The 14,869-nt window shown below is 30.5% G+C and overlaps 2 protein-coding genes across 3 annotated transcripts; one reads left to right on the top strand and one right to left on the bottom strand.

The window, feature by feature from the left end:
- Nucleotides 1-765: 765 nt before the first annotated feature.
- On the bottom strand, nt 766-4,632 carry LOC109167574 (increased DNA methylation 3-like). 2 transcript variants are annotated; one of them, XM_019316606.1, is made up of 4 exons: nt 4,450-4,632; nt 2,765-2,825; nt 1,801-2,212; nt 766-1,245 (listed from the first exon to the last, which is right to left on the bottom strand). In XM_019316606.1, the coding sequence occupies exons 3-4, from the start codon at nt 2,114-2,116 to the stop codon at nt 1,004-1,006; spliced, it is 558 nt and encodes a 185-aa protein (XP_019172151.1). In that variant the 5' UTR covers nt 2,117-2,212; nt 2,765-2,825; nt 4,450-4,632; the 3' UTR covers nt 766-1,003. The 2 variants fall into 2 exon arrangements, with proteins under 2 accessions (XP_019172151.1, XP_019172161.1); XM_019316616.1 differs by lacking the exon at nt 4,450-4,632 and adding an exon at nt 3,646-3,664.
- Nucleotides 4,633-11,588: 6,956 nt separating this feature from the next.
- Nucleotides 11,589-12,244, top strand: LOC109167595 (heavy metal-associated isoprenylated plant protein 28-like). Its single transcript, XM_019316640.1, has 3 exons — nt 11,589-11,645; nt 11,749-11,821; nt 12,039-12,244. Exons 1-3 carry the CDS (start codon nt 11,640-11,642, stop codon nt 12,242-12,244), a joined length of 285 nt encoding a protein of 94 aa, XP_019172185.1. The 5' UTR covers nt 11,589-11,639.
- The last annotated feature ends 2,625 nt before the right edge of the window (nt 12,245-14,869 follow it).

Here is a 14,869-nt window from a genome sequence, read left to right as displayed (position 1 = left end):
ATTTTTATTTAATCTCATTCTAATCTGCCTATAGTATCTCCTTATGCCGACCCTTGAACACCTATCCCATGTTTAGTAAATGAACCCTTAAATTTGAATCTATATCTTTGTTAGGCATAAGATAGATAGCATTTTGTTCTAACCATCACAGAGTAATTTCAACACCTATCCCTTCAACACTTACCAGTCATTTACCTTATAAAACATTGTCATGCCCAAGCTATCTTCCTCCAAATCGTCTATCTTGATTTGGGTCATCTTCTCGCCCTACCCAGGCTATAGTCTTATTTCTTAGGCCCCTGCTATGGGCTCCCGCAGGCCACAGCCTAGGTTCCCATTCTTGGGTAATAACAGTCATACAAATAAAAAGAGAAGAGAGGAGAAGACGACCAGAATTGCACACTTGAGAGTAAGAAGATCAAAGGGATCGAAGACGTGGTTAATGAGTAAAGTACATTCCAATTTCCAAATTTCCAAATGCAGAAATACAAGATTGAATTATTGGTGCGAATGGTAGCCGGAAGCCTGGAAATATGGGCTAACATGCACCCAACAAGCTAAAAATAACTACTGCCAAAAACACTAAATGACAGCGTTTTCACTATTGCAATAACTTTTTGACAAAATTATTTACAACATTGCCCAAACATTTACCTACAAAGTTCAATAATTTATAAATAATAATTATAATTACAAGTATTTGTTTTATTTATTAAAATAATATTTAATTATCTAAAAACTTTTGTTAATCTGTTAGGAGCTTGATAACAGTAACACAGCATTTTGTTGATAGCATCAAAGAGTAATTTCAACACCTATGTAACCCTTCATCTTCTGCAGTGCAGTGAATGTGCAAGTGCAGTGCAGTGCAGTGAATGTGCAAGTGTAGTGCAGGGAGACAGTACAAAAGGCACATTATATTGTCAATACCAAAATACAGGATTACAGGGCTGATCGAGTAAACCAGGCGAGTCTAAACTGTTGTATGCATGCATACATGCAACTACGGGCTATACTTTGCAACAACACCTTCGAAAATACCATCACATCCAAAGTTGGGTGAGAACAACCTTGGATCAACAGGCCCGGGCAACCTAAAAGACAGAGTGAAAGCTCCAGGCGGGCACTGCTGCTGATGTGTCATTGCAAAAACCCGATAATACTTTGACACGGTTTTTCCGCCAGTTGATGTCACCCCTCGGATATGAACCATGCCATCACGTTCAATCTCACAATTGAAGTCGCCTGAGACACAAATCACAATAATATAATGGTGTAGCTATTCTTGAAAACAATGTATGTAATGCTTCAAATTGCAGCTTTAGAATATAACAAAAGAAATAGTAATTAGCCAGTGTACATAAAATATTAGGCTATCCTTATCCCAACAATACTCTTTTACTTTCAAAAGTGAGTCCTACTTCTACATCATCAAATTTGTAATTCACCTAATATTTTATGTACACCCCTGCAATACTCTCTCACTTTTAAAAATGATCAACTTCCAAATCATATTAGAATATAATAACAAATTATTAATAAAATAATAAATAATTTTTTTAAAAAAACTAGTACAGAAGTCTGCCTTATGCTGCCATGCGGCAGCCTTTTGCAGGCTTTGCAAGCTTTCTAAATTAGGCTTGGGTGCCAAACCACAATTAATGCCTAACTGGTTTTTATGTTAACTATTTAGCTCCTTTAAAGCTTCATAATCACATAATCACCACATTAATTAGTGTCAGAATAGAAACTAGTAAAAGCTAAAGACAATAAATTAGAATGAAGAGTGACAAACCATACCAGGGTCCCTTTTAACTCCAGGCAGAGCAACACGAAAATAGTATGCAGATTTGCTGACACCAATGTCAAAAGCTCCAATAGGTGGCCCAGTTACTCCTTTACAAGCTGTTCCACTCAAAATTAGTGATGCCTTTGAACTACTTTCCATGTTGGGAATGGGTAGAAGGGGCATCATGCAAGGCCTCCTCTCTAAATTACTCCTCCGGGAGTATCCTTCAACCTCAACTTGTGGACTATCATTTTCCCCATTCAAGTTCTGCTTTGAATTCTTCCCAATCACTTTCTTCCCTTTCTTTTCTGAACGCAAGGCATCCATGTTGATATCTGTGCAATTTCAGTGCTCACCTAGGTTCCCCCGTTAGATGCTTGCAGTAACCAAAAGAACAGAACAGTTATGTGACAACCAAATTACCTGAGCCAACATTCAAAAAAATTGTTGCATATCAACAAACAAGGAAAATTCTTTTCAAGCGAAGGGTGAAGAAATTAGCAGTGAAATATCAGATGCATTTCAGAATGATGCAAATAACAGGATTGGATCAGAAAATACTGCCTAAATATACCCTTTGCTTACATTAACAGAACTGAGGGAGTTCTTAATTATACAGTTACAATAATAGAACCTTCTTGTCAAGATCCATTACAATTTACAACATAGAGAAAAACAAATGAAATGTTTTGCATAGACAGGACTTGAATGAAATGTTCCTCATAGAATTGAAGGATGCATGCATCCCAAACATGTGTATCAGTGTATCACAAAGTCAAATAATAGCATTTCTATTATGTGCTTTAATTTGCAAATAATGCTTCCCTTAAATAATGCCAGAAGCTTACCAAACACGGAATGGATTGACTGGTTTTACAAGTTAAATCAGGAATTACACTCACCACAATCAAGGCATACATAGAAAATTCATTAACCTCAAAAGGTAGCCAAGTGAGTGGAGTATGATTCCCATACCTGAAAGTCAGTCACTTGTTCAAATTTTGCCTTGGTGTACTTCTCTCGTATGGTTTGAAGGCTGTGTAAACATCAATGGACCACATAAAATGATCAATTCATCGTATATTACAGTCCCATAAACCATAATATATCAATACTCAAAATCAACCATAGCAATTCTAAATTGACAGTCACAACTCACAAGCACCATATAAAGCTCTACAAACTATTCATCATACGGAGTATCATATATAGGAAGAAAAAGAAGTAATTCAGACAAGAATAACTAAATAAAAACTAAAGGATAGCCCAATGCAAGTCGTAGCCGAAAAAATGTGCTAGATTATATTAACCTCGAATCAGGTTACAAATATTACCATTAAATTAACAGTAGATACTTAAATCGACAGTAAATTGTGTTGAAACTCGGATTAAAAGCAAAAAGTTAGTTAATAGAAAGTAAATTGTGTTGAAACTCAAAAGAAAAGCAAAGAAATTGAGCAATTTCTCCACTTGATACAGTGAGAATAGAAGGAGTGCAAATAAAGACTGCCTATACAGAACATTGCCAAATTATTACTCTAGAAAGTGCTGATAGCATTCTGTAAAATCCATGTCATAGACATAGAACAGAGAAGGAAGCTTGTTTTCACATTGCAAAACATAAGCAGTAAGAAGAGCAATAAACCAGGAAAAGTAGCATCAAGCATGTTCAAGATCATAACAGAAGTACATGTATTTAGATGTTCCTAAGATAAAAGGTAGCTAAACCATTCCAAAGGACAAACATTCACAATTAACAAGTGATAACCTCTTTAATGGATATTTTAGCAACATTAATATGTATAGATATAGAATTTCATTGATTCAAAAAAAAAAAAAAAAAAGAGTTTCTTAACTGTTCTTACAGATCCCTGAAAGACCCAACAAAGAAACCCTAACTTGCTAACCCAAAACACTCAGGACTGGATGGATTGTGCTGTCATCAATTTTAAGGTCTTGATCTAAACTGTATTACAATGACTCAGAACAGTTTGCATAGTGAATCAATAACTTAAAACTGAATGCCGCTTGTTCATGTAATAAGAGATAACTAGGTTTGCTAGCAACTAGACCAGCCAACCCTATTTAAAGTTTAAACAAAGATTACTTCCACAAAATCATACCAGCAACACCATATCAAATATTCTTCATAATTAGAAAAACAAAGTTTAAATACAGAGTAGATAACTGTTCTGCTCCACAAACCAGATTGGCAAACAATAAACATCAGAAGACAATGTATAATCAGCATGTGGAATATAAAAGTAAGACTACTGGCATCATGTAAGGGAAAGAAAATAATTATGCATAAACACGCACAATTAAGATACATTCATAATGTATTGTGCTTTACTAAATTCTTTCTTTGCCACTTTTTCCTACCAAAATTTCCCTTTTTGTGTAGCTTGTTAGATATGAAAGGAATCAATTTTACTTGTCAAAAGGATATCCTAATTCAGCCATCAAGACAATTGCAAAGCTTTCTCAGTCAAAAATTATATGCAAATCGCCTCCAAAGCTCCAATCTTGAGCACAAGGTTTCAAAAGGAGTGAAACCCAAGCACACAGAAAGACTGACAACAGGAACTCGAAGTAAATTTAGTGTTGTAAAAAAAATTGAGGAATTTCTCCACTTGATACAGTGAGAAGAAGAGCGTTACCATACAAATCGGGCTCACACGAAAACTACTGGGCGGCTCGATTTCTTCAATTTCGATTCTAACCAGGAAGAAAGTGGATGAAATGGCGTCGCGTACAATGAAGAAGAGAAGAGAGGAGAGGAAGACGGCAAATCGCACGAAACCTTGAGATTCTGAGAGTAATAGGAGATGATCAAGGGATGGAACTTCAGAACATGTATATGAATTGTAGGTGGAACAATTTAGTTACATACGTTACGATTTCAAAAAAATTACATACGTTATAATTCACGGCAAATTATACTATGGAGTTGGTTATACCGCCCGTATGGTGGATATTAGTCCAAATATAACTATTTTGTCTATAACTAGTATTTTCACATGTGCGTTGCACGAAAAAAATTTATTATAATATTTTAAAAATATTTGGATTGATATATAATTATATAAATTATAACAATGAATATTATATAGTGCAATTGTTGGATCGATTACATTTTTTGATTTTATTTTTGCTTAATTCGAACAAATAATTGTCCAATTACCAGTGTGATGCGCAAATAATTCTTTTATTATATATTTAGATAATAAAATTAATGATGAAAATTATAAACAATACTAATATTTAAAAGTGCACATTTATTTTATTATAAAATTAGTGTAAAAGTATCACTCAATTGATTGAATAGTATAGGAGTCGTTTGTCTACAATTATCTTTAAAAAAAAAAACTATATGTAATAAGATTTATATAATTATATTATTACTAAAATTAATGTGGGGGAAATGATAAATAATTTAATTGTAAATATTATAAAAATAAATATAATGGTCATATTTAGCTTAATTAGAAAAGGAGAAATCCATTTAATAAAAGATGACACGTAACTCGATTTAAGAATTCAAAAATTAACTCAATTTAAGAATTCAAAAATTCAACTTCAAAGCTTATAAATTTCAAATCCATACAAAGTGCACAAATTTAGGAACAGACGAAATAATACAAAGAACTCCATGCGCTTTAAAATTCTTCAGAATCAGAAACGGATCACACCGTAAAAATTAAAATCACAAAGTTCACAAATTTATGTTATTTTTTATTGTTTGCACTCTTGTTTTGCACTTTATTTTTAATCAAATCTGTTATTTATATTTTGATGTTATCATAAATTAGTAAATTAAATATTATTATGGTCATATTACAAATAATAAATAGGGAAAATCACACTTTTTCTCCCTGAGCACTTTTCCCCCCTCAATTATTTTGGTAAGCACATTAGCCCCTTCAATTATTTTAAAAGTGGTGATTTTTCCCCCTAATATATTAAATTGACATTTATACTCTTAAAATAAACATTTTATTTATTTTACTTCTCCAACAAATTATTGCGTATACGTAGGGATGACCACGATTCGGTTCGAATTGAATCGGACACTATAGCAATCGAATTAAAAGTTTCCGGTTATGATTCAGATTTAGAACCCAATATTTGGATTTCAATTTATTAAAAATATGAATCAAAAAAATTGGATCCTGAACCATGAACCGGCGGTTCCGGACCCGATTCGCGATTTTGAACCGTTTATATTTTAAAATTTTATTTTTATTTTAAAAATAGTCTAAATTCAACAATAAATGTATTTTATTTTTTCAGTTCGGAACATGAACCGTCCGTTCCGCGATTTTAATAAACTCTAAATATATCGAGTTTCGATTCTAAATTGTAATTGAAATATTTCAGTTTGGTTGCTATAGTGTTTATTAGGTTTGAACCAAATTATGGTCATAATTTGTTGGAGAAGAAAAAGAAATAAAATATTTATTTTAAGGGTAAATATGTCCATTTAACATTTTAGGGGGAAAATAGCCACTTGAATATTGAGTGGGGAAAAGTGCTATAAGTATATAACTCAGGGGAAAAAAATGTCATTTTCCCTAATAGATATTTATGCTAATCTATATTATTAGTCAAATTAATAATAATCTGGATTAATTATTAATGATGAATTAGCATAATATTAATTTATGATATTGTTGTAGAATACAAAATATATTAATTTTGCTCACATCAGCGTTACACGTTCTAATTAATTGTATATATTGTTTATATAATTGCCTAATATTAATAGTCAAATTAACAATAAATTTTATTAAGTATTAATTAGTTAATTAGCCAAGACTTTGTGGTCTAATGACACTCGAATTGGACTCCCATAGGGGAGGCTTGTGAGTTTGAGCCTCAGTGAAGCCATTATTATTGGCTCTAATCGCAATAATTAACGTGTATTCCTTACAGTTGAATAAAAATATATTTTAAATAGGAGAGAATATAGACTAATTAATTATATATAGATTATTATGGTCATATTACACGGAGTTGGAATTGGTTGACCCAATTCATAATTGCGCCCATTGAACAAATTATGAAAATATTATTAATGTCCACATTTATTGAATTAGGTAATAATTAACATGTATTCTTTATATGGTATTATGTACTATATATAAAACCAAAAATATTGAAATCTTTACACGGAATATTACATGAATATAGACACATTAATGAATTTGGATTTATCTTTTTTGAATTAACATATATTCCTCATATGATATTATGTAATATATATATATATATATATATATATATATATATATATATATATATATATATATATATATAACCAAAAGTTAAATAATATTACACAGAATATTATGAATATATACTAATTAATTATGGAAATCATATTATGGTAATAGGAAATTATTAACGTGCAATCCGTAGAGCTGTCAAAACGGGCCAGCCCGACCCATATGGGCTGGTCCGTTTCGGATTCAACGGGAAACGGGACGGGACGGGCTGACCCATTTGTTAACGGGTTGGGATTTTCTTAACCCGACCCGTGTAGGATAGGTTGACGAGCTAAACGGGCCAGCTCAGCCCGTTTATTCTTTTTTTTTTTTTTTTTTACATAATTAAAATATTTATTGTTATATTATTTAGGAATTGAACCCATGACCTCTAAGTTAGTAGCCAAGACTATTTTCAATCAACCACATTAATCATACTAAATAAATATGTATATTTATATATATACAAATATGTATATACACATATAACATATACACATATAAAATTAGATTTTAGTTTTTAATATGTAATTATAATTTATTTCATTTATATTAATACAAATATATTTTACATGTAATATTTTTTATTTTGTAATTATAATATATACTATTAAGTTATAAAGTTTATAAAATATATATTTTATTACTTTATGTAATTTATATAATAACTAAACTTTAAATTAATATTTATATAAAGATACAATTAATTGTACTCCGTATTAATTAATACTTGTAATAAATGTAATATAAATCAATCAATTATATATTTAATAATGCTTGTGAATGATGTAAATAGGTATATAATTATATTAAAAATATTTAACATGTGTTTTTAGTATAATTGGTTTCAATAGTAATAATTTGATAAATTAAGTAAAAGGTCAAGGGTTTAAGTTTTGTTAGCAACAATGTTTTTAAATATTAATAAAATATCCAATTATACAACACATTTGGTGGGGTGCGTGTTATACAGGCCGGGTTGGAAACGGGACGGGCTGGAAATCCTCCAACTCAGCCCGTTTAAAATACGGGTTAGACGGGCCCAATGTCGGGTTGGGTCCGTTTTGACAGCTCTAGCAATCCGTATAATTGTAAGGAATCTATATTACGCAAGCCAAACTTTGCGATCCATAGTTTTCATAGCCATACTACTTGTCCCACTGTAGGCAAATTATTGTGTGAACCATGGTCCACACAGTATTATGTGGACCACAATAAAAAGTACATTTTTAATATACTAAATGTACATTATTTTTGTACTGAATGTATACTCAGTACAAAAATAAGGTACATCCCCTGAATATAATGTACATTATTTTTGTGTTGAATGTACATTATTTTTGTACTGAATGTACACTTATGGAAGTATGAATGTACAATTATGGAATTATGAACACAGAGCTCTGACATCATGAACTTACAATTATGAACATATAGTGATAAAATTATGAACATATACTCCTATAACGAAGCGGTCTGAAATTAAAAAAAAAAAAAGAAAAGAAAAAAGTGGAAGATAACGGTGCCACTAACGGCACCGTTACTGTGTCCACATTGCATGCTGGACACAGGTCCATAGCATAACGATTGCCCACTATATATATATATATATATATATATATATATATATATATATATATATATATATATATATATATATATATATATATATATAAATAATATGTTATGTGTCTTTAGGTTAATAATAAGATTGAAAGTATTTATGGAATTGAATATGAATGCACATTTCATATTAAAAAGAAAATATATGTGATGAAATAATTGAATTTGAGTCTAATGATTGATATTCAGAATAGAGGTTTAAAATTGAGGATGAGAATAAATATAAATCAATGAAAAATATATTTATAGGTATCATCAAATCAATAATAGTATCAAAATTATTTATGGAATACAAATGTGTATTTCATTGAAGTTATAAGTAGGTCAATATTTAAAAGTACTTCTGTTTGAAGTTTGAACAATAAAAAATAGAAATTGGGGAGCAGCCATGAGTATATGAATGATTGGGATGTGATATTCATTTTAGAATATTGGACCTAGCTAGATTCTGACGATCTCCGTTCTTTGAATATTCCGGATAATCAGACATTCTAATCCTAAGATATATATATATATGGATTGTCAATGTCATCTCTGTTGTGCATGTCGGATGTCATTCTCAATCCGAATGTCCATTTGCTTTTCTTTACTTTAACCTTGTAAACTTTTTTTTTTTGGGTTTATATATATGAGTTATTAAACTGTTTTACATAGTGGTAATCAGGGCCGGTCCTGGGGCAAGGGCAGGCTGGGCCCTTGACCAGGGCCCATGGTTGGGGAGGGCCCCATCTTATCTCTTATACATAGTATATATGTATTGAGTATAAGTAATTTATATACATATATTTTATACTAAGGTGAATTAGCTTAGTTGGTAAGATATTTAAATTTTAACCTCCTCCAATCAAAGGCCGGTGATCCAATCCTTCCCTTTACATTTTAGAATTCCTCAACTTTACTTCTTTGCTTATATTATAATGTATCTTTTAAAAAATTATTTTTAATGATTTTTTGTGTTTAATACGGAGTAGTATTTTTAATGTAGTTTTTAAATATATAAATTTTCATAAATTTATACTAAACATAATATGAAAAAAAATTATATTAAATATATAAATTTTTATATTAAAATTTTAATGCAGTTTCTAAATTTATAAATTTTTATATACTTATACTAAACATATTATGAAAAATTGAATTAAAAAAACTTCAATCAACTCATGTTAACCAAACAAGACACATAAAAATAGGACGGAGGGGGTTATATGATATATTTTTAGATTGAATTATGAAAAAAATTAAATGATAATTTACTCCGTACATTTTTATGAATATCTAATCAATGTAATATAGAAGTTTCTATCATGTGTCATTGTATTCAAATTATTGTAAAAAAGTTTGAAATTTATCTAGTTAAAAGAAAAAGTATTTATAAAAATCATATAAATATAGAAGATGTGTGATTTATAATATGCTTTATATTCAAACTATTTTATCTAGATAATTATGTTTCATATCTTTTTGAATTTTTTTATTGCGTTTTGAAATATTTTAATTTCTTTCTCCTAGTCAAAAAAATATTTTTAGCTTCACATATGTTTGTAATTATTGTTTTATAAATTTTTAATAATAATTAATTTATTATTTATTATGATAACAATGTTATTGTTTATAAGTTGACTCGATTTTAAATTATTTATTCATTTTTATAAACTATAATAATTATTTATTTATGAAGGCACTTATACGATTATTTATTATTTTACATTAAGGAAAGCACCTAGAATTTTTTTCATGATTATTATTGTCGCTGTAAAATTATTAAAAACTTGTTAATCTTATTTAAAGTTATTGATATTAGTAATTTTTTTCTTATTTAAATTAAATCTTAGGCATGAAATATATATTAACCGGGGCCCATTTTTTTGTCCTGCCCCGGGCCTAGAAAATGATTGGACCGGCCCTGGTGATAATATTTTATTTTATACTCTTAACATTGGGAAAAAAAAGGAAAAGGAAAAAAAAGAATCCTCCTACATCTGAAGGCATAATCAAACAAAAGCATCATTAAAAGAATTGAAATACCAAACTTGCAGTATAGTTTATTTCCTAGAGCTGCCAGGCTGCCATGTATATGTTTACATATATCTCAGTCTTGATTTTCTTTTGTGCAACTTTCTTTGATCGAATTACTAATAGATAAAAGATAAGTTGTAATTGATAAAATGATAACATGATAAATCAACTTTTAATATGATTGAAATTTCAATTACTAATTAATGAGGGTGATATATATTTTTTAAAATGTTAATTATAGCACTCATGTAATCCAGTTCAGTTCAAACCAAATACTAATCAACGATTCCATATTCAAAGATATCAAACAGGAAACTAAATTAATAAATTTAAGCTAGCTAATTTTACCATAATAGCTTCATTAGCCTGTGTATATACGAGGCTAAATTTATATTTCAAAACGTATGTATTTGTGGGAATTATAGATATATTATTGAGATTATTGTGGTTGTTTGAAACTGAAAAATAAAGGTATATAGAAGAGCATCCAGATGAGATGAGAGCAGTCAAAGGCAATGATTGGAAAAGGCGTGCAAGATGATGAGAGTTTGCTTTGGAGTTTGGGGTTCCAACAGCCAACCCAGATCTAACATTGTCATTGCATATATAAAGCAAATTAAGCAGATCAGATCAGATGAGGGCTCAGTCTCCAACATTATATCCTATTATATTCACTGTACTTTAGTTACTATGTATGTTTTGTCCTTTTAAGGATCGTGTATATATATAGAAGCTACGAGTCTTATTGTGATTACTGTCTTTCCTTCCTTTCCTTCTTCCGCACTTCACTTAGCTTGCCAGACTTAGTATACATCTAGCTATTATATAGACCCGCCCTCTGTCTCTTCAATTCGATCTCTTCATCATATCATTAATTCATTTGATAAATTCTAGTCAAGATCAGCTGCTAGGATAGCTCCATCTGATCTATCATAGATTCACTCATGGAGGTACGAGGAACACTACTACTGTTTCCTTCAATTCTTGTATGCAATATAATGTTTCCATTTAGAAATTAAACACCAAGCTATCTAATAAGCTTTTAATTTGCAGGTGGTTGAATTGAAGGTAGAGATGGTTGGCATACACGAGAAAAGATTGCGCAAATGCTTATCCAAATTAAGAGGTACTCTCTCTCATCTCTCACCCCCCACACATAAACAAATTAAACAGATGCATGCAAAGGCAGGCTTGAATAATAAGGATTAATTGTATTAATTTTGGGAATCAAATTTTGTAATAATTATTGTTTTTTTTTTTTTTTTCTTTTTAACATGCACAAGACACACACAACATAACACAATTACTCACAATTAATTTTATGATGCAAAATTAAATAACAGGAATAGAGAAAGTAGAAATAGACGGGAGAAGTCAAAAAGTAACCGTGACGGGGTATACTCATCGGAACAAGATACTCAAAGCAATTAGACGATGCGGCCTAAAAGCCGACTTTTGGTCCACCCAAAATGAGCTCCTCAATGCTTATGTTGCATCCTCTTCTTCCACCTTCTCCGCCTTCTCATTCACTAATCATACATTTTTCTAGTCCTACCTCTATGCTCAAGCAATTTTATTTATTTAACTTTTATGTTATTTTTTTACAATATAATTTTTCAATTATATTTTTAATGGTATCTATTTTGTAAGGCATAATCTAATACTGCGTAAGTGGGTAATATTTAAAAAAAAAAAATGACCCACAAATTTCTATTTGTAGAATGTAACTTTACAAATTTCCTATCTTTGATGATTAGCAAAAACACTATACAATGGCATGCAGTCATGCACACACTTCATCTTGTACGTGATACAAAAATAATTTGCAAACTAGCTAATAATCTTTCTAGATAGAAATATAGAATATTGCTTGTATACATTATAGGCTCCTATTTATAAGAAGCTACTTTGTCGGTCTTCTTCCACTGTGGATACTTTAGTAAGGCAAGATAAACTGGGAGCAACATTTTGCATGTAATCTTCTGGGCTCAACCCTCCTCTCTGTTAAAAAAAAAAAAAAAAAAAAAAAAAAAAAAAAAAAAACCAACATTGTTATCTTAAAATATTTTAAAAAATTTGTAATGAAGACATGCCATCGTTTTTTTAATGGAATTGAGGTTGTATCTTTTACAATAAAATAAATGAATAATCATGCCGGGTCCTATTATTTTATAGGCCCGGGGCATGACAAAAAAATATGCCATATTAAAGTTAACATATTGTCTTATATCTAAATTTCACCCAAAAAAAATTAGTTTTATACCTAAAATTTAAATTACATAAAGGAAAAAATATCAAATAATTTGAAATAAGATTCACAAGTTATACAAAATTTTTAAAAATAAGATACGACTTCGGTTTTTTGAAAAAAATAACGTCGTATCTTGTTTTAAATTTCTTTTTTAATAAAGAGATACGACATCAATTTTTCTTAAAAATTGACGTCGAATCTTATTTTTAAAAATTTTAATAAAGATATACAACATCAATTTTCTAAAAAGAACTGAACTCGTATCTCGTTATTAAGAAAATTATAAAAAGATACAATAGTTAGATTTCTTAAAAATGATACCACGTTAAATGTTCATATATAACCATGTTATTTCGTTAATTTTATTTTATTTGTTGTTAAAATACGACATCGATTTTGAGAAACCAACATCATATCGTATTGGTTATATACTATTACGACAAGATCTACTATACAATATAATCAACACATCGATTTTGAGAAAACAACATCATATCGTATTGGTTATATACTATTACGACAAGATCTACTATACAATATAATCAACATTATACTATACATACGTACGTAACTTAAAAAATAACTGAAGTTGGAAGCATTTTGTGGTAGTGCCATCTCCATGGGCAATGTATAGTAGTTGGCCTTCCGCCATTATTGAGGCTTAGCCGATATCTAGACTCAATATAATCGTCATTTTTATATGTTTCTCTCAAACCCTCAATAATACATTAGACCAGTCAATATCTTAAATTTAATATTCTAGAATTGAGAATTCTCAATCCCGGCTAAAAAAAAAAAAAAAGCAATACAACACATTTCCTACTCAATTAACCTCTTTAATTGTATTATTACTGTATGCATGCATGCATTCAATTGTATTATTGAACCCAATAAACAGATCAGATGGAAGGAAATAGAGGTTAGAGGATCCACATCGATCAGTGGACTATACTTAATACTTGGTTTTTGGAACAATAGAAAAATGGGTATGTAGGAGTTTTTTACTAATGTGGGGTGGGTTTTTTTGGCAAAATCAACTCTTGCAAATTAAGTGATTTTTATGGGGTATATATATCCACCTGCATTTAATTTGCACCATGTTGTACTACTTTAATTATTTCTCGGCCTGCATTCTCAACATCGTAGTTAGTTGCGCTGCCTCCAGAGCTTCCTAGAACAACCTATGTACCAGTCATATGTATATAAGATTATTATTAGATTGGAATATAAAATAAGCAACTAATAACTAATCATATCATATATATCGCTAGTAACGTATAGTAACAAATTAACAAATTATTAGATTGGAACGGAACCTGAATGTTTGATGCAGCTATTAAGGATCCCCCCACAGGGCCGGCTATGAGTCTCCCGTCTTCTTTAGCCAATGTGATATTGAGTCCCCCAGCAATGGAGCATTCGCCGCCTACTTGCCACGACGACTTGTCGTAGCTTCCACCCAGAGGCATGATTTCATGCCACCCCTGCCGCCCCCGCCCCGCACCCAAACCAAACTAAACCATAATAATTTTATTAATTAAAACAAACAAACAAACAAACAAACAAACAAACAAATTAAACAAACCTAGCAAGCTCACCTCAAAGGTTTCAAAGCCATTGGGATGGGAGGTGGGATTCCTCCGAACCGTAGCACGACAAACGGCTCCCACTGCCGATAATATCACACAAACAGATGATGTAGAGTGCAGCTCCCTAAAACAAAACTCAATAATCTTCGATGATAAATCCTGAAATTTCAAATAATAATAATAATATAATTACACTCAGCAACGTATGTAACGTAACCTTATATTAAGGCGCATAAACAACCAACCAACCAACAAACAATTAATTGTATATTCGATTTGAGGGAGTAATTAATAACCTCTCCGGGTTCCACATAAACAACACTCGCTTCCATTA

This window comes from Ipomoea nil, unplaced genomic scaffold, assembly GCF_001879475.1.
Source record: "Ipomoea nil cultivar Tokyo-kokei standard unplaced genomic scaffold, Asagao_1.1 scaffold0317, whole genome shotgun sequence".
In the NCBI taxonomy this organism is placed as follows: domain Eukaryota; kingdom Viridiplantae; phylum Streptophyta; class Magnoliopsida; order Solanales; family Convolvulaceae; genus Ipomoea; species Ipomoea nil.
This window is presented reverse-complemented; position numbering and strand designations above follow the sequence as displayed.

Excerpts from the sequence above, each read along its gene's own strand:
- LOC109167595 (XM_019316640.1), top strand. Across the intron at positions 11,822-12,038 it reads ATGCTTATCCAAATTAAGAG|GAATAGAGAAAGTAGAAATA; the intron begins GTACTCTCTCTC and ends ATTAAATAACAG.
- LOC109167574 (XM_019316606.1), bottom strand. The coding sequence starts at position 2,116 with ATGGATGCCTTGCGTTCAGAAAAGAAAGGGAAGAAAGTGATTGGGAAG. Across the intron at positions 1,246-1,800 it reads TGGAGTTAAAAGGGACCCTG|GCGACTTCAATTGTGAGATT; the intron begins GTATGGTTTGTC and ends TTTGTGTCTCAG.